Consider the following 19,098-nt stretch of genomic DNA (forward strand, 5'->3'; position numbering starts at 1 on the left):
TTAATTCAGATTCGAAACATCGGGAAAATCGAGCTTGGTCGGTGTGAACAGCTGCATGAAGAATAGATGAGTCCGAAAAATACTTACAAATATTACGAAATATATATTTCGTGCGAAATATAAAATACGCATGAAATATTCGCACAGCTTTTATGTGTGAAAGTTCCTTAAACATGTAGAAAAGTCCAACATGGGGGGAGGGGGGAGAGGCTACGAGGGCGGATTATGAGAAATGACTTTTCAGGAATGTCGGCGCCTCCTACTAACCTGAGAACAATTTTACTTGAATAGAAAAGCTGTGCCAACACGCCTGGAGAAGAAAAAAACAGCTTCTGACACGTTACTTGTTGGTATGTTTGCAATACGATAGAGGCAGGGCTTCATTTCCTTTCTGTCACAGAGGAGACAGAAGAAAATAGAGCCGCTATTTTTCTCTCTGACCCAATATCAAATTTTCAGGTAGACTAAGAATAGTTTTAATTCTGTCTTTATATTTATTCTTTACCCTCAGACCTTTACCCACCACCAATCTGCTGGTGAGGGAATAGAAATGACAACAGTCGTTTAAACATTAGTTTATTGATATTGATATTTGACGTAGGGGCTGATACAAAGAGGTCCTAATTACATGTATTTCGAAGGTTGCGCGGCGGAGTTAAATCAACGGATCCTGTGTGGTTACCATAAAACCGAGCTGGTCTACTGAGTGGTTGATCTGCAGCAGAATGAACAGCGCAGGTAAGAAGTGAAATAGCAAGACAGCAGTCACCCTGCACAGACACCGAGTCCAAGCAGGACACACGAAGGATGCAGGGATGAGCTTCTGGTAGTCGGCGCGACTACCAGCAGCAAATATGTTCCAGCAAATGCAAGGTGCATTTTTAAGGTTTCTTTGAAGTTTTTTTTTTTTTTTTTTTTAAATTCTGAGACTAGATAAATACAAAAAATTAAATATTCACTGAAATTAAATAACCTGCTGCCTAAACTTCTGTTAAATGGCGACCTGATATCAGTTAACCTGTTAATTGCATCATTTGGTTTTTATTTTCTCTCTGGGATTTATTTGTGCTTGAACAGCTTTACTTATAAACAGAGGTTGTTGTATTTTGTTGAGGAAACAATTCCAATGTGAATATTTTTTTAGTTTTAGGATTTTCCTTTGACCTAAGTCCTGAAAGAAATGATGACTCTGTTTTTCATAGATGGATATACCTGTTTTTTCTAAAATAAACTTCTTCTTTTTTTATTTTTAAATGGGTGCTGGTAAAAGAAAGCCAAAATGATTTTTCTTCTTATGTTAATTGTCAGCATTACCACCTCATTCAATTTTAATATAGCTATCGATATGGATGGATAATTGATATGGGTTAGTTTATGCATTTTATTGGGTTGTAATTCTCTTACACTGTAACATTCATCTTTTGGATGGCGGCACAAAGATTGAAAGAATGTGAGAGACAGGGAGAAAGCTGTATGAAGATGGGAGAGAAAAAGAAACAAACATCTACAAATCTCTACCAAAATCAACATCAAAGTCATAATGCTAAAGTAGCTTCTATTTTGCCCGCATACATATCTGCATTCAAGCACCTGAGCAAGGACTAAGCAACTCCACCTACTGTCCATTGTAGATAAAAGCAATCCATGACCTATGGCTCTGAAGTGTTCTTGTTACAACATGTAGAAGGGGAAATAGGAGCCCTTTCAGTTGTATTCAGCTCTATTGAAATTAGGCTGAAAGACTTTTAAACAAACAAACAAACAAACAAACCAGAATGACTCAGAAGAATAATATCTTAAAGAATACTAAGAACTGTAGAAGGGAAGTTAGACTGATTGTTGACAAGGGAAGAGGTGGAGGAAAGTGAAGCTCAGACTAGGACTTGGGACTCCAGGAATGTCCCACCGTGAGGAACCCCCAGGGCAAACCCAGGACTTGCTAGAGAAATTATATCTCTTGGCTAACTTGTGAGTGTCTCTGTGTCCTCCTGGATGAGCTGATTTGAGGGAAGCCTGGGTTTCTCTGCTCAGGCTGCTGCTTCAGTGACCAAAACGGCAGAAAATAGATGCATGAAAGGATGGATAAGCTAAGACAGATTCTTGAAGATTCGGCAGTCCATCAAAGTAACAAATGCGACTGATGCCTTTGATAAGGGAAAAAGGAATAATTCCCTCTGGAAGGGGAGACCTCTCTTAAACAGAGTGCACCAAGGCCACAGAGACCAGCCCTGAGTACATGACCATACGGTACATTTCCCTTCCCACAACTGCTGAGGCCCAGCTTACACAATACTTATTATCCATAATAAACTTCAATGTTGATGTCATCCTCTGAGTGTTCACCTTACCCTAAGCAAAAACATCCCCCCCGCCCCACCAAAAAAAAGGATAATTAATTAATGCATTAAAAAAACTTAGATGAATTTGAGTTCTCTCTGTGTTAGTTTGAATGGTTTGTTTCTTATTTCTTTTAATTCCAGCTGCATATACCCCTCTCATGCCCACCTCAGCCAACACTTTCAGCAATGCCCCATTCTATGAAGGCAATGTGTCAGCAGGAGGTAAGAAAAGCCCAATTCCTCACATTAATGTTGTTGCATTGACCTAACCTGCTTTTTTTATAGCTTGTTTCATAACTTGAAGATCTTTATCATTGCTGGATGACAGTTCCTGCCCCCTCCGCCTATATGAAGCCTGTAGTTTTATGCAGATGTTTGCCTTTTTAACGAGTAGTTTCGACCAGCGGTCCCCAACCTTTTTCGCGCCACGGACCGGTTCACGCCCGACAATATTTTCACGGACCGGCCTTTAAGGTGTCGCGGATAAATACAACAAAATAAAACTAGTACCGGTACCAAAAAAAGAAGATTTATTCATAACACAAGTAAAAAGACCTAGGAAAACCGAGTTAACGATAAAAACGATAACAAAATAACCCTAAAAACCGATAAAAATCCCGAAAAGCATACATTTCACACCTGAGCCTCAACTCTCGCGGCCCGGTACCAAACGACTCACGGACCGGTGCCGGTCCGAGGCCCGGGGGTTGGGGACTGCTGGTTTAGACTACGTATGTAATAGTGGTATGTGAAAGAGAAAAGAGAGTTGAGAAGTAATCAGTGCTTAAGCTAATCTTAAAACTAGAGAGTGTGTCTGTCGCTCAAAACTCTGCCTCCCATTCTACTTATAGAAACTTTAAAAACTGTGAATCTCTGGGGGAGGGGGGGGGGGTTGTGTTTTTGTCATTTTGTATGATGATTTATGTAGAAGTCCACTTTGTTAGTCTAGTTGTCCTGTTTTGAGTTTCTTATATTCCCTGTTTAGTTCCTTGATTATTTAGTATTTTCCCCTTGTGGCCTCTGTGTCTCTCTTTGTGTGTCTGTGTTTATATAGGCTGTGTGAGTTCTTGTGTCTTATTTCCTCGTCATGTTTTATTCTGTTTTCCCCTGGCTGCCATGTTTCCCCATTCAGTCACGTTTCTGTGTCTGTCTGCGTCTCTGTGAATGTTCTCATTACTTCCGGTTTTACTTTCTCTTATCTGTGTGTGCCATGTTTTGTTTCACTTCTCTAACTCTGAAGGTACCTTATCTCATGTTTTATGTTTAGCTTTGCATCCTCTGTCTCGTTGTGTGTAATTAGCCCCAGCTGCGTGTGTGTGCGTTTCCTGTTCTCTCGTCATTACCTGTTAATTGAAGCACTTTGTTTTCTTCTGTCCAGCGTTGCAATCTCCCTCATCCATGGCTGTGTATTTCCCTGTGTGTCTCTTTGTACGATTAGGTTCCAGTATTCCAGTTTAGGTTATTTTCTTTGTGTCACCTACACGCCAGCAAATAAGGCTGTGTTTTTTGAGTTTACTTGAGACGTGAGTGTGCGTTTGGGTCCTTTCCTGCCTGCACACAGCTGACTTATGACAGAATCAGAAATAAACCTGCGGGGTTGCAGTGGAGAACATGTTACAGTTCTGTTCTGATATGTAAATTTATTAACTGTATTTTGCCTTAATTGTGATTTCATGGTGACTTATTTATTTATTACATTTATTTGACTTAAACATGACAGTTAATACAACAACAAAAAAGGGGGGGGGGGGTCAAATTTTAATATCAAAAGTAAAATGAGATGCATTACAATATTCTGTCACCATTTTTGGGTGTGAGGTTAACATGCTGGTTTTAATCTTACTGGAATAGCTAACGCTAGCGTGGGCAGAACCCTCTTTCATTCGCACCACAAATTTCTCTGCAGGATCAGGCTTGTTCAGCTGCACACATAATGTAACTTTGTATGAACTGAAGTTTATCTAAAAAAAATTGTCATGTTCCACCTTGTCACTGTTTAACCAGTTTGATGAATGAGTCTTCTGAAGGAAGATAATGTGAAATATGATACCTTTCCTTTTAATTCATGCAAGGGCGTAGATTTGGCATGGACGGAAGGGACATGTCCCCACCAATATCCAGCGATTATTGAATTGTCCCCACCAATAATTTGATCTCTTTGAGTAAAGAAAAACAAAACCGATAGAAATAAAAAATAAAAAAAAAGCGATCTGTCAACCTCTCATTCACCCAGCGGTGCAGAAAGAGTTAAATTACGTTCTCTACTGGAGTCCTATATCATGTGACAAATATAGCCAATGTGATTGGCTGTGCCTTTCAGGGAGCTCTGTTTAGTTTTAGCAGCGGCAATCCTGCGCTGCGAGGACCTGAAAGGAGGAGAGGAGGATGGCAGCAAAAAGAACCTGGATATAAGAAAGTATTTTTCCAAAGAAACCTGTAAGTGACTTAAAGTCAAGTTCACTCATAAAACCTGTCCATCATAATAACGTTACAGGCTATGCAAGGTAATACATGCCAACCCTCCCGTTTTTTCTCGGACAATCCCGAATTTCAGTGCCCCTCTTATTACTCTTTCTGGGTTGCAAAATAAACTTTTAACAAATTTTCAGGCGAGAATGTAGCCGTGCAAACTTCAAATATTTGAACCGGGGAGAACAGCAAACTCCCAGCTCACTGACTTGATAGGGGCAATACCACGGCGCCGCGGAGGTTACGTAAAAGCTCACGGCAGTACTGACGAGTTCTGACTCAAGGATCCAGCGTCGGTCTCAGCTCAGCTGCAGTCCTAAATGCCGTTCCTAGACGAGCGTAATCTGCTGCAGCTGGCAGAGGACGACGAGCGGCAGGTGCGGCCGTCTCTCGAGTAGACCACTTCCGGGTTCGCAGTCTCCTCAGCGAACCCACACCTCCGGAAGCTCACACAGAGACACATGGAGAGATGGAGAGCAAACCAATACAACACACGGAAAACATAAACATAAACATACACTGAAAATGCCTGAGCCCTGGGTCCCTAGACCCAGGCCATGACACTTACACTGTAACATTCATCTTTTGGATGGCGGCACAAAGATTGAAAGAATGTGAGAGACAGGGAGAAAGTTGTATGAAGATGGGAGAGAAAAAGAAACAAACATCTACAAATCTCTACCAAAATCAACATCAAAGTCATAATGCTAAAGTAGCTTCTATTTTGCCCGCATACATATCTGCATTCAAGCACCTGAGCAAGGACTAAGCAACTCCACCTACTGTCCATTGTAGATAAAAGCAATCCATGACCTAGGGCTCTGAAGTGTTCTTGTTACAACATGTAGAAGGGGAAATAGGAGCCCTTTCAGTTGTATTCAGCTCTATTGAAATTAGGCTGAAAGACTTTTAAACAAACAAACAAACAAACAAACAAACCAGAATGACTCAGAAGAATAATATCTTAAAGAATACTAAGAACTGTAGAGGGGAAGTTAGACTGATTGCTGACAAGGGAAGAGGTGGAGGAAAGTGAAGCTCAGACTAGGACTTGGGACTCCAGGAATGTCCCACCGTGAGGAACCCCCAGGGCAAACCCAGGACTTGCTAGAGAAATTATATCTCTTGGCTAACTTGTGAGTGTCTCTGTGTCCTCCTGGATGAGCTGATTTGAGGGAAGCCTGGGTTTCTCTGCTCAGGCTGCTGCTTCAGTGACCAAAACGGCAGAAAATAGATGCATGAAAGGATGGATAAGCTAAGACAGATTCTTGAAGATTCGGCAGTCCATCAAAGTAACAAATGCGACTGATGCCTTTGATAAGGGAAAAAGGAATAATTCCCTCTGGAAGGGGAGACCTCTCTTAAACAGAGTGCACCAAGGCCAGAGACCAGCCCTGAGTACATGACCATACGGTACATTTCCCTTCCCACAACTGCTGAGGCCCAGCTTACACAATACTTATTATCCATAATAAACTTCAATGTTGATGTCATCCTCTGAGTGTTCACCTTACCCTAAGCAAAAACATCCCCCCCGCCCCACCAAAAAAAAGGATAATTAATTAATGCATTAAAAAAACTTAGATGAATTTGAGTTCTCTCTGTGTTAGTTTGAATGGTTTGTTTCTTATTTCTTTTAATTCCAGCTGCATATACCCCTCTCATGCCCACCTCAGCCAACACTTTCAGCAATGCCCCATTCTATGAAGGCAATGTGTCAGCAGGAGGTAAGAAAAGCCCAATTCCTCACATTAATGTTGTTGCATTGACCTAACCTGCTTTTTTTATAGCTTGTTTCATAACTTGAAGATCTTTATCATTGCTGGATGACAGTTCCTGCCCCCTCCGCCTATATGAAGCCTGTAGTTTTATGCAGATGTTTGCCTTTTTAACGAGTAGTTTCGACCAGCGGTCCCCAACCTTTTTCGCGCCACGGACCGGTTCACGCCCGACAATATTTTCACGGACCGGCCTTTAAGGTGTCGCGGATAAATACAACAAAATAAAACTAGTACCGGTACCAAAAAAAGAAGATTTATTCATAACACAAGTAAAAAGACCTAGGAAAACCGAGTTAACGATAAAAACGATAACAAAATAACCCTAAAAACCGATAAAAATCCTGAAAAGCATACATTTCACACCTGAGCCTCAACTCTCGCGGCCCGGTACCAAACGACTCACGGACCGGTGCCGGTCCGAGGCCCGGGGGTTGGGGACTGCTGGTTTAGACTACGTATGTAATAGTGGTATGTGAAAGAGAAAAGAGTTGAGAAGTAATCAGTGCTTAAGCTAATCTTAAAACTAGAGAGTGTGTCTGTCGCTCAAAACTCTGCCTCCCATTCTACTTATAGAAACTTTAAAAACTGTGAATCTCTGGGGGAGGGGGGGGGGGGGGGTTGTGTTTTTGTCATTTTGTATGATGATTTATGTAGAAGTCCACTTTGTTAGTCTAGTTGTCCTGTTTTGAGTTTCTTATATTCCCTGTTTAGTTCCTTGATTATTTAGTATTTTCCCCTTGTGGCCTCTGTGTCTCTTTGTGTGTCTGTGTTTATATAGGCTGTGTGAGTTCTTGTGTCTTATTTCCTCCTCATGTTTTATTCTGTTTTCCCCTGGCTGCCATGTTTCCCCATTCAGTCACGTTTCTGTGTCTGTCTGCGTCTCTGTGAATGTTCTCATTACTTCCGGTTTTACTTTCTCTTATCTGTGTGTGCCATGTTTTGTTTCACTTCTCTAACTCTGAAAGTACCTTATCTCATGTTTTATGTTTAGCTTTGCATCCTCTGTCTCGTTGTGTGTAATTAGCCCCAGCTGCGTGTGTGTGCGTTTCCTGTTCTCTCGTCATTACCTGTTAATTGAAGCACTTTGTTTTCTTCTGTCCAGCGTTGCAATCTCCCTCATCCATGGCTGTGTATTTCCCTGTGTGTCTCTTTGTACGATTAGGTTCCAGTATTCCAGTTTAGGTTATTTTCTTTGTGTCACCTACACGCCAGCAAATAAGGCTGTGTTTTTTGAGTTTACTTGAGACGTGAGTGTGCGTTTGGGTCCTTTCCTGCCTGCACACAGCTGACTTATGACAGAATCAGAAATAAACCTGCGGGGTTGCAGTGGAGAACATGTTACAGTTCTGTTCTGATATGTAAATTTATTAACTGTATTTTGCCTTAATTGTGATTTCATGGTGACTTATTTATTTATTACATTTATTTGACTTAAACATGACAGTTAATACAACAACAAAAAAGGGGGGGGGGGGGGGTCAAATTTTAATATCAAAAGTAAAATGAGATGCATTACAATATTCTGTCACCATTTTTGGGTGTGAGGTTAACATGCTGGTTTTAATCTTACTGGAATAGCTAACGCTAGCGTGGGCAGAACCCTCTTTCATTCGCACCACAAATTTCTCTGCAGGATCAGGCTTGTTCAGCTGCACACATAATGTAACTTTGTATGAACTGAAGTTTATCTAAAAAAAATTGTCATGTTCCACCTTGTCACTGTTTAACCAGTTTGATGAATGAGTCTTCTGAAGGAAGATAATGTGAAATATGATACCTTTCCTTTTAATTCATGCAAGGGCGTAGATTTGGCATGGACGGAAGGGACATGTCCCCACCAATATCCAGCGATTATTGAATTGTCCCCACCAATAATTTGATCTCTTTGAGTAAAGAAAAACAAAACCGATAGAAATAAAAAATAAAAAAAAAGCGATCTGTCAACCTCTCATTCACCCAGCGGTGCAGAAAGAGTTAAATTACGTTCTCTACTGGAGTCCTATATCATGTGACAAATATAGCCAATGTGATTGGCTGTGCCTTTCAGGGAGCTCTGTTTAGTTTTAGCAGCGGCAATCCTGCGCTGCGAGGACCTGAAAGGAGGAGAGGAGGATGGCAGCAAAAAGAACCTGGATATAAGAAAGTATTTTTCCAAAGAAACCTGTAAGTGACTTAAAGTCAAGTTCACTCATAAAACCTGTCCATCATAATAACGTTACAGGCTATGCAAGGTAATACATGCCAACCCTCCCGTTTTTTCTCGGACAATCCCGAATTTCAGTGCCCCTCTTATTACTCTTTCTGGGTTGCAAAATAAACTTTTAACAAATTTTCAGGCGAGAATGTAGCCGTGCAAACTTCAAATATTTGAACCGGGGAGAACAGCAAACTCCCAGCTCACTGACTTTGATAGGGGCAATACCACGGCGCCTAAGCGGCTCAAACACTAAAAAGTTTGATTATACTTTACGAGAACGGAAGACAACAGGGCAACTTGCAATACTTGAAAAGTAGATATTTCATTTAAGGGAGGAAACACTACGAATATGCAAAAGCATTTGAACAAAGTCTGTAAGTTGTAAAAAGCTTTCAAAAAACGCATATAGATTTTGTTTATTAAGCAGTTTCTCTTGTATACAAACATGAAGGAAAAAAAATCCCCTTTGAGGTTAAAATTATGCTAGCTTACTCAAAATTACTCAAAAGCATTGGAACTAAATTTTAGGAACATTGGCAAGTTTTGAGTCTTTTAGAAGGGGAAAGTGTCATGTAAATGTAATCTTAATTTTCTGAGCCATTATTCTGCTGTCATGTCAGTAGGAACTGATATTCCCATAGATGGATATAATCATCTTTCTAAAATTAATAATTCCAAATAAAAATAAATAGAAAGGGAAAAATCTGTGTGAAGATGGCAAAAAATTAAGATGTGGCCAAAGTCAACACTGTACTTATAATGTCGAGGTATTTTCTGTTTTGCCTGCATTCAGTGATGCGTGAAATTGTGTTACACCGTTATCAAATGTCACCTTTTTTTGTTTTGTTTTAGACCAAGCTTAATTAAAGCTGGCTTTTCTGTTTTCGACTTTTTTAGTTCTGCATGTTTGCTGAACGAGGTTCGTGGTATAGGGCCCAAACCTCCTAAGCTGTTCGGTTAGAACTTTAGTTTGAATGAAAATTTTTAAGTTCATCCAAAATATTGGTTTCAGTGGTTTGTTTCTTGTTTATTCCAGCTATGTATCCACCTGTCATGGCACCCCAACCCAACATGTTTGGCAATGTCCCAGGCTATGAAGGCACTGTGCCAGGAGGAGGTAAGAAAAGCCCGGTTCACATAATTCCTCACATTAATGCTGTTGCTGGTACTTGAAAATTTGTCATTGATACAGGAGGTTTCCTGCCTCCTCCCATGCCCATGGAGCCAGTAGCTCCACCCCAACCCGCCCCTGAAAATCCTGAATGGAGGTACGACATATTATCTGTGTCTTTCAGCTGCTCAACAATCAGTAGAATATTCTGGTTTAACACAGAGTTTGTGTGTTTTGTAGCATCCCCTCTCTGTCTGAAAATGCAGCTCGCGAGGCTTTAAAGGAATTTGTGTCGTCTCATTGCTGCTACGGTGACGCACCAGTCACTCAGGGAGTCATCACCTCCATGGAGCCATTCAACACATTTAGGGTGATTAAATGTTCCCTTTTTATAATGCTGTCAGCATCAGTGATGCTGAGGACTGAGTTACCTGCTTTTACTATCTCTGCAACAGACTGGTTTGAACTGTTTGCACTCATGGTTTTCTAAACATTTGACCAAAGGACATAATTGAATGATAATGAACTGTTAAGAATAAACCTGTGTAAGGATTTTTTTGCTCAAAAACTTGAGGGCTTTTAGTAAGTGTCCAGACCTGCTTAAGTAGTAGTTTGCCAGAACTTTTCATCACATCCTCAAGATTCTTGCAAGAAGCTCAAAGAATATGGAATACCCGTTCCAAGTACTGGTTTTACCACAAAATTTGTTATGCAGTAATATGATGCCCAGTTATATGGCAACAACCCGGAAATACATTGTATGGTATAATGTGCGATACTGATTGGGTTTAACAAATTTTGTGTAGGATTTAATGGGAGAGACATTTCTTGCACATGATGCATAGAAACGTATGTTTCACTTTCACTCTGATGTGAAATATAGAGAAATTAGCACAGTAATGTTATCAGCAAATCCAGTTTCTCTCAGTAAAGTCTGTTTTTTGTTCCTTAGTACCGTCTGGAGACATTCACTGAGTCCAGGTCAACTGACTGGGCCCACAAACCACATGAAGGTAAACGCACATTTTCATTTTGTTAAATCAAAACCTGATGTGGAGCCATTAAAATGGTCATTTTCATTTGTTTCCTTGAGCCACCATGTTCTGTTATTATAGAGCAAGGCTGGATGCTTTTTAATCTGATGGTAGAGTTTTGTTGTTTCCTGTTACCAAACCACATTTTTCACTTTGTTCTTGACCACACTCAAAGTTTATGGCCTTGTGAGGGATTAAAAACAATAGTGTGATACTCAGAGCCTATTATGAATCAAACTCCAGAACAACTGATTAATCAATAGTGTTTTACCTGAAAGAGTTAAACCTGGAAACACTTGCTTTTGTTTTCATAATAATGAAATGCCTTTTTTATTAATCCTTGCGTAAACCTACTGACAATGCAGTAACTTACTATACTAGTAGTTTATTGACTGTCATTTTCTGTGATCTCGTGTATTTAAAAGGTGAGCCTGCTGACTTTTACGCCCAGCCCGCTCCACGACCATGGGAGGTCCAGGCCACACCCCCCAAACTTTTCAGTGACCACACAGAGAAGATCCGGGTGCCCTACACGTCCTCCGTCAAGGTGGCTGAATAACAAAAGCTATCTGTCAAAGTGCTGGGTTACCTGCAGTTTAGTTCTGAGCTTTAAGCTTGAAGACATATATACTTAAAGAATGGGATACTTGAAATCTGTGAAGATTTGAGTTCCTGAATGAGCTGGTTTCTAACATAGCACGAGGTGTCAGTGCTATAGCCACATGTAGTTTTCACTTTAGCTGGAGCTCTAATTAGAAGTTAAACCATGAACACAAACTGTGTGTGAGGAATCTAAGGAGAACTCCCCATCAGTGTGATTCTGAAAAGTTTTTACCTTTTACTCATTTTTATCTTTTTTGTGTGTTTGTGTTTAGCAATGCCACACGTGCAATGCAGCAGGTACTGAGCAATGCAAGGAGTGCAGTGGAAGTGGAAAAGTAAGGAAACTCTCAATAGTAAATAATAAGACATGAAAAGTCTGATCAAGGTACAATTAAAACATTTGCTTATTTGTGTGGTTGTAGAAAACTTGCCCGATGTGTAATGGTGCGGCAAAGTCCGATCCAGCCTGCACTCACTGTAATGGCACAGGCAAAGACAGGTACTGAATGGTCACACAAACTGAAAATAAAACAGAAAAAATACCAGTTTCAAAGCTTACATTTTGTATTATCTTCATCTACCTTTTTCTTTTTAAACATGCAAACTAATAACGATACGCCGAATTAAACAATTACAATTGAAATGATTCAGTGTTAATAAATTGGGATCAGACCTCCTTTTTTTTTTTTTTTTTTTAATGTTGGCAAGCAAGTACAAGAATTGTTTTCTGAAATTCATAAATTTTAGATTCTGATTATTTTGAATTTGTGTTTTCAAATAATTTATTCACTATTAACATTTTAAAGTCAAAAACACAGCTTAATATATTGCAATTTGATTAGATCATATTTGCATGAAAATGTTGGGGTTATGAGCCTGTAGAAAATAATGTCAGTAGGGATTGTTGGCCCCTATAGGTGAATTTCTATTAATAAAACTGTTTGGACACCCCTGTACTATACTATGGAGCCTCTACCTCACGTTTTCCCCTTCAGATACAGGTGATCCAATCAAACGCAACAATACACAGTTTAAACCCCACTTCCGCTTAGAACTATTTGGTGAGCTGTGCGAAGTAGATATCTACTTATCAGACTCAGAAAACAGCCAGCTGGGATGATGATGGACTTTTTCTCTATACAGGGAATGAGGTGACTCTTTTACATGTACTGAGCAGAGCATGAGACTTTCAGAGTTTGAGGGTTTATAAACTTGTGAAAAAAAGGCTTCATAACGTGTTTGTCAGCATATGGACTGCAAGTTCTAACATGAATAATGAATTGAATTACAGTCAGTTAAGGGCTAAGCTTTTCACTCAGGCATTTGTATGGTCCTCTCTGTTGATCAATCACAATAGCTATTTATTTAGTAACTTTAGTTTTTATTCTGAAGCTGTGGTGCTGAATGGCTTAATGAAAATTGGAATGGATTCAGACAACGCCCTTCTCAGACACACACGCACACACAGAGTCATGTCATCAGCACTGTCATGGGACAGTGTCAGTTTATTTCAGGTGGTTTGAGACACCTCTGGGAGGCTTGCAATGCCCTGCAGCATGTTTTTCCTGGGCTACTTGTGTGTCTGTCATTTTCTCAGAACCTACCAAAGTCATAACTTTTAGCCTATTTTTTTTCCTTAGCAGTTTTTCTCTTTCTTTTCAAGAGTCCACCGAATGAATCACTTTTTCTTCTTTTTCTGCATGTCCATTCATTTTCTGCTTAAATCTCTGCTCATGTTCTCAATGATGCTTTATTTTACTCAAATTAAAAGCAAAAGTAGAAGTGTTACAAAAGCAAGAAAAGCCTCATTAAACAATTGTTTTATATATGAATGTTTTATAAAATAAAGGGTTTAACAATTTAAAGAGTGAAATAAAATGCTGTTGTTGCTATTTGTTGCTCTTCTATCTGACGCTACGGACTCAACTGATCATCTGTCTGCTCCCATCTGCCATCTAGTTATCCCACAATAACTGGGATAACTTTTTGTAAAGAAATGATCATCTGGCCCAATAAATATGAGCAAAGGAAGAAATCAGTCAAAAAATGTTCAGCAGGATGTGAAATCATAAGTTACTTTTATTTATTTAACAAACTTTTAAAAATACATTTGATAATTAAAGTCTTTTATGAGTGTAGCCTGGTTGAAGATGAGCAGCAATATTGACAAAATAAGCATACACATATCGACAAAATAAACAAATATCAGATTTTTTTAAAGTTAAAATAAAATCTAGAGAATCGATAATGGTCAAGACTGAGTCAAACATATTTAAATGATTTTATTCACTTCAATGTGGACTTTAGTAACAAAGAAAAAATTGGGAAAAGATTTGTATGTCTATAAGTAACCAAAAATAATGAGTCATGTGTCTGTGTGTGTTTAGGTGTACAAAGTGTAATGGTAGTGGGAAAAAGCAATGTGAAACCTGTAAAGGAAAACGTCAACTGCTGACCTACATTGAGCTCAAAGTGGAATGGTGAGTACAACAGCAGTTTCAACATTCCTATATTTCCTATGATTCCTGTATGAAGATTGGGTTCTTCAAGTGTGTTTTAGGTGTCATTTGTAAAATTCAAATGGTCCTGGAGGAGGTTGCAGAAGTATATAAAGACACTTACATTTGAACTCAATTTAACTCCTTTAAACGGTTTAAATTTGTTTCTAAAGCCCTTGAAGCCAATTTTATGCTACATGTCCTGGATACTTGCAGAGTTAATTAAGGATACTTAAGGTTCTGTTTGAGGTCTGTTTGTTTTGACAGATATTCGTGAATTATGTAGAGGAAAATGGTACATGGAGATGTTTTAAAAGGCTTTGAAAAGTCAATGCAAATTAGTTGGTTCTTTTTTTTCCTACCTTAAATATTTTTTGAGGTACTTCCACTGAAATTTTAGAAAACATTAAATATCTTCCACAGACTACTGATGGGGTCCAGTCCTTAAGGATAATACACGAGCCCTGCCCACGGTTTTAGTTGTACTTGAGGAATAACCAGTTTATGAAAACAAAGATTTTATCTTTCAGTGACAGAGTTGCTTAAAGGCTTAAGAGGCCCATATATTTCTGCAGATATCTGACATACAGTATAAACAAATTTTAAAAATCAAATAAGGAAACAAGAGAAGAAATTACACATGGTCATTGTTTCGTTTTACTATCAGTAAAAGTATGTAGCATGTAAAAATATAGCATTAAATTTGAAAGCCATATTTGAATGATAATAAAAAAATTTCTTGATCAGTGGGCACCCCAATATTATTAACAACAGAGATTTATCTGATGTAATTTATCCTGAAATTGAGAAAATTCATGTTTCGTGAACATTCAAAGCACTGTTGCAAATCCATTATATTCAGTCACCAACAATAATAATAATGTATACTTTATTGATCCCCGTGGGGAAATTACTTGTTTTTCTCTGCATTTGACCCATTCACTCAGTGAAGCAGTGGGCAGCCACTAAGCAGGCGCACAGGGAGCAGTGTGTAGGGACGGTACCTTGCTCAGGGGTACCTCAGAGTAGCCGTTCAGCGGATTCAAACCCCCGATGTGGTGGCTTACACTGCGTCACAGCAGGAAGATCCTGAGTTCATCTCCATAATCTGGTCAGGGCCTTTCTGTGTGGAGTGGAGTGTTCTCTGTGGGTACTCAGGCCTCCTTTCACAGTCCAAAGACATGCAGTTACTGGTCGTGATTCTAAATTGCCCTTAGGTGTGAACGGTTGTCTGTCTCTCTGTGTTAGAACTGCAACAGACTAGCCGCCTGTCCAAGATGTACCCCACCTCTTCCCCTTGCACTCATTCAACCCTGCTAAGGATAAGCGGAAGAGAATAAATGTTTTTTTGAGTGATGCTTTGGTGCCCTCTAGTCAATAAAGATGAAAATTACATGCTGCGAGTTTAAACTGAAAACAGTAGAAACTTGATTGGTTAAAACTTGAAATGATTGATTCATGTAATATTGTATTCATCAGGATGTAGAGTGTGTGTTAAATCTGTATTTTATATTTGATGGATACAGCATGAATATAGTTCATATCTGTGTGTTTGTGTTTAGGAAAAACCATGTGGAAGATCATCTGGTGGAGCAGAGCTGTGGTCTGAAGAGTGATAACCTGCGCTCAGTAAAAGGGAAAGAGCTGTTCAAGAGCAGCCAGAACCTGGTAAACACACACACACACACACACACACACACACACACACACAGTGTTGGGAAGGTTACTTTTAAAATGTATTCCATTACAGAATACAGAATACATGCCCCAAAATGTATTGTGTAACGTATTCCGTTACGTTACTCAATGACAGTAACGTATTCTGAATACTTTAGATTACTTAATATATTATCATGCTTTTTACAACAACGTGAATGTACTATTGCTGTGTGATTTATTACTATTACTGAAGGTCCGCGACTCCGAACTGTAGTAAAGGGACCTCTGACTAATAAGGCGGGGTCCCTGTCGGCTCGTAGCCGAAAAATAGCTTTACTTTGTTGTGTGGGTCAACTTTTCTTGCGAGAGACAGAGAGAGGCGTTGAAAGGCTGCTCCAACGGAACTTATTGTTTTCGGAGGAAAACACGAACACGGTGTACAGTCGAGTCTTAATAGCTTACTTACAACTGGGCTCGTCAGGCACTCTTCTTGGCTGCAGTGGTTATTATTATATTTACATGCTTCCAGCTCCCGTTTTTCCTCGATGGCAACTCATACCTTTCCACTCCCCTTTTTCTCCCTCCTCGCGCTCACAGACCCATAACGTGTATGGCAGTCCATTCTCCCTGCAACACGGACTACACTGCCCATGATGCTACATTCTTTAGAGCTATGCTTGTAGCATTCTGTCTGTTAGCTTAGCACAACAACAACAACAACAACGAAAAGGCGCTCTCTCACCCAGGAAACACACAGTCGCAGAGAGAGAGAGAGCGTCGCCCTGTAACCATGGCAACCGTAACGCTGCCGCCTGGAACGACAGAACGTAGCTGTCAAACAAAACCCAAACAGTCCTGACCCGCGACAAAATGAAACAGGAAAGTACCGCAGTGTAATCCATTTATTTCAACAAAGTAACTGTATTCTGAATACCACCTTTTTAAACGGTAACTGTAACGGAATACAGTTACTCATATTTTGTATTTTAAATACGTAACGGCGGTACATGTATTCCGTTACTCCCCAACACTGCACACACACAATGTAGCTTCACTTTGAATCCTAATAAGATTTTTTTTTTTTAAATACCAAAATTTCATACAAAAAACTACATCTCAGTAATTTCACACAGTAGTTTGGAATGTTATATTCTATGTTCGAAATGTTGAAATAATCTCCATAAATTAAACATAAAGCCACTGCAGGAACTCACCTCAGGCAGGTGTAGTTGAGATAAATGTAAAGGAAAGGTTGGGGAGAAGGAAAACACATTGCTGGGGTTAGCGGTGTGAATATTGTGAATTAAACTCTTGCTTCTCTCAGGTCTACCCACTGCTTGGCTTTCCAAACCCAGCAGTCTCTCAGGCCTCTGAGCGTCTGATCAAAGAACATCAAACTAACTATGGCAAAACCTCCAGGATTCTGCAGCAGGTAGGCCGACACACAGCTCAAAAGAAAAATTATCCAGATCTTCTCCAGTAGTGGAGGGAAAGAAAACAGCTATCCTTGTTCCATCAGCAGCTAATTCTAGTTGAAATATAATTGATTCGAGCTGAAATTCCATTATTTGTAGTTGAAGCAGCAAGGAAAACGTGCAAAGTTTACTTTAGAGTTTTGAGTCTATGGGCTATAGTGTAGTCACCCCCAGTGGCCAGCCTGTGCTGGTGTGCCTGTGTTACTCTGCAATTTATTGCTTTGCTCTGCAAAATATTTAACTTAACTGATTCCTCAGTTAGTCAATAGAAAAATCAATAGACTGTTCAATTACTAAAGTTATCAACTGCTACAGAAGCTCGAGGGATAAGGTGACCTATAAAGATAACTAAAGCCATCTTGAATGATTTGATGGTGGTTGAAGAGTTAGCTGTTACATAAACACTCAAAAGGGGAATTAATTGTTGGAATTTTTGTTAAAGAAAAGGACATAAAGGTTTGAAGCTGGTCGATTGAAGATTAATACAAATCTGAAATGTGGCTAAGAAAAGTGCTCATTTCTTTTACTCCTGCTTTCAGTCAATGCTAAGCTAAAGTATTCTGACTCAAGCTCTGATGCTGTTGAAAGTTTTCCTTTAATACGAATCCCTCCATCTCTCTCTCTTTCAGAGGCAGACAGTCGAGCTGATCCCCATCACTCAGGTGAACTACAAGTGGAAAGACAAGAGCTACGTCTACTACGTGTACGGCAACGAGCGCAAAGTCAGTGCTGATGACTACCCAGAGACCTGCTGCTGCGTCATCCTGTAGACTCACAAATACACACAGCTCAAAGCAATTAAACATGTACTCATCAGTCTTCCTTTTTCCATATATAATGATGATTCATTTATTAGGGTAAGAAAAGCAAACCATACCTGTGTTAAAAAGTAATAGAATGTAATGTTCTGTTCAGCATTTTATTAAAATTAAAAAATTAAAATAAAAACTCTATACTGACAGTTAAAGTTGGTGCTGGTAATGTCACATTGTGAGCAATTTACTGTAATTGATGGAAACGTGAATTCTGCTCTCTACCATAAAATTCAGAAGCAGAATGTCCAGCCATCACTTTGGGTTGTGAAGCTCAAGCACACTTGGCTTATGCAGCAGGACAATGTCTGAAATACAATAGAGTCTACCTCTGAATGGTAAAAAAAATAAAAAAATAAAAGAACAAAAAGTGAAGGTTTTAAAGTGACCTAAGAAAAGTTTGGACTTATATCAGATTGTGATTTTTGCCGTTCATGCTCAAAAACTCTTGAGCGTGGCTGAATTTAAACAATGCTACAAATAAGAGCGGGCTATTATTCCTCTACAGCGATATGAAAGAGTCATGGCCAGTTATCACAAATGTCTGACTGCAGCTTTTTCTGCCAAGGGTTGCACAAGCTCTTATTAAGTTTAGGTTTAGCGGCAACTGCTTTTTACCCCTTAAGCATAGAAGGCTGATGGGGTATCGTTGTCACCCCACCGGCCAGGCATGTGGTCGGGTGGTGTGGACACCAAAGTTTGTGAATGCAATAACTCAAGAACGAGGCACTGTAATATCTTAAAAATTGCAATTCTTCATTAATCCCTGAGGACGTTATATAAACACCTGCACCACCAGGAATTGAACCCAGGACACAAGAGTTGTATTGTATTATGCCACTACACAAGCAAAATAAGCTCGGCCTGACACCATACCGTGCATCTACTAGGAAACTGAGGGTTAGCACTGGCGGCTGCCAGTATTTTTCACGTAGTATCAGGTAGGTTTGGTTAATGTTTTTCCCTTGATGAATGAAATCATCAATTAAAAAGTGTATTTTGTATTTTCTCTGGTTTGTGTAGAATTAAAAGGTTTTTGATTTGAAACATTAAAGTATGACACATATGTTAAGAAGTAAGATATCAGGAAGGGGGTGAATACTTTTTCACAATAATGTAA

At 39.5% G+C, this 19,098-nt stretch overlaps 1 protein-coding gene across 3 annotated transcripts; it reads left to right on the plus strand.

The window, feature by feature from the left end:
- The first annotated feature begins 311 nt into the window (after window positions 1–311).
- LOC113022119 (protein SSUH2 homolog) lies at window positions 312–18,133 on the plus strand. Of its 3 annotated transcripts, XM_080301165.1 has the most exons (14): window positions 312–459; window positions 642–738; window positions 2,481–2,561; window positions 9,823–9,903; window positions 9,979–10,054; window positions 10,138–10,267; window positions 10,850–10,910; window positions 11,357–11,478; window positions 11,807–11,869; window positions 11,957–12,033; window positions 13,922–14,014; window positions 15,595–15,700; window positions 17,016–17,123; window positions 17,796–18,133. In XM_080301165.1, the coding sequence occupies exons 2-14, from the start codon at window positions 726–728 to the stop codon at window positions 17,934–17,936; spliced, it is 1,152 nt and encodes a 383-aa protein (XP_080157291.1). In that variant the 5' UTR covers window positions 312–459; window positions 642–725; the 3' UTR covers window positions 17,937–18,133. The 3 variants fall into 3 exon arrangements, with proteins under 3 accessions (XP_080157291.1, XP_026022973.2, XP_080157290.1); XM_026167188.2 differs by lacking the exons at window positions 312–459; window positions 642–738; window positions 2,481–2,561 and adding an exon at window positions 6,398–6,535; XM_080301164.1 differs by lacking the exons at window positions 312–459; window positions 642–738; window positions 2,481–2,561 and adding an exon at window positions 8,679–8,752.
- The last annotated feature ends 965 nt before the right edge of the window (window positions 18,134–19,098 follow it).

This window comes from Astatotilapia calliptera, chromosome 5 (assembly GCF_964374335.1).
Source record: "Astatotilapia calliptera chromosome 5, fAstCal68.1, whole genome shotgun sequence".
In the NCBI taxonomy this organism is placed as follows: Eukaryota; Metazoa; Chordata; class Actinopteri; order Cichliformes; family Cichlidae; genus Astatotilapia; species Astatotilapia calliptera.

Coding starts and splice junctions, on each gene's coding strand:
- LOC113022119 (XM_026167188.2), top strand. CDS start 6,424: ATGGTTTGTTTCTTATTTCTTTTAATTCCAGCTGCATATACCCCTCTC. Junction 10,268..10,849: donor AGCCATTCAACACATTTAGG/GTGATTAAATGT, acceptor TTTGTTCCTTAG/TACCGTCTGGAGACATTCAC. Junction 11,479..11,806: donor CCTACACGTCCTCCGTCAAG/GTGGCTGAATAA, acceptor GTTTGTGTTTAG/CAATGCCACACGTGCAATGC.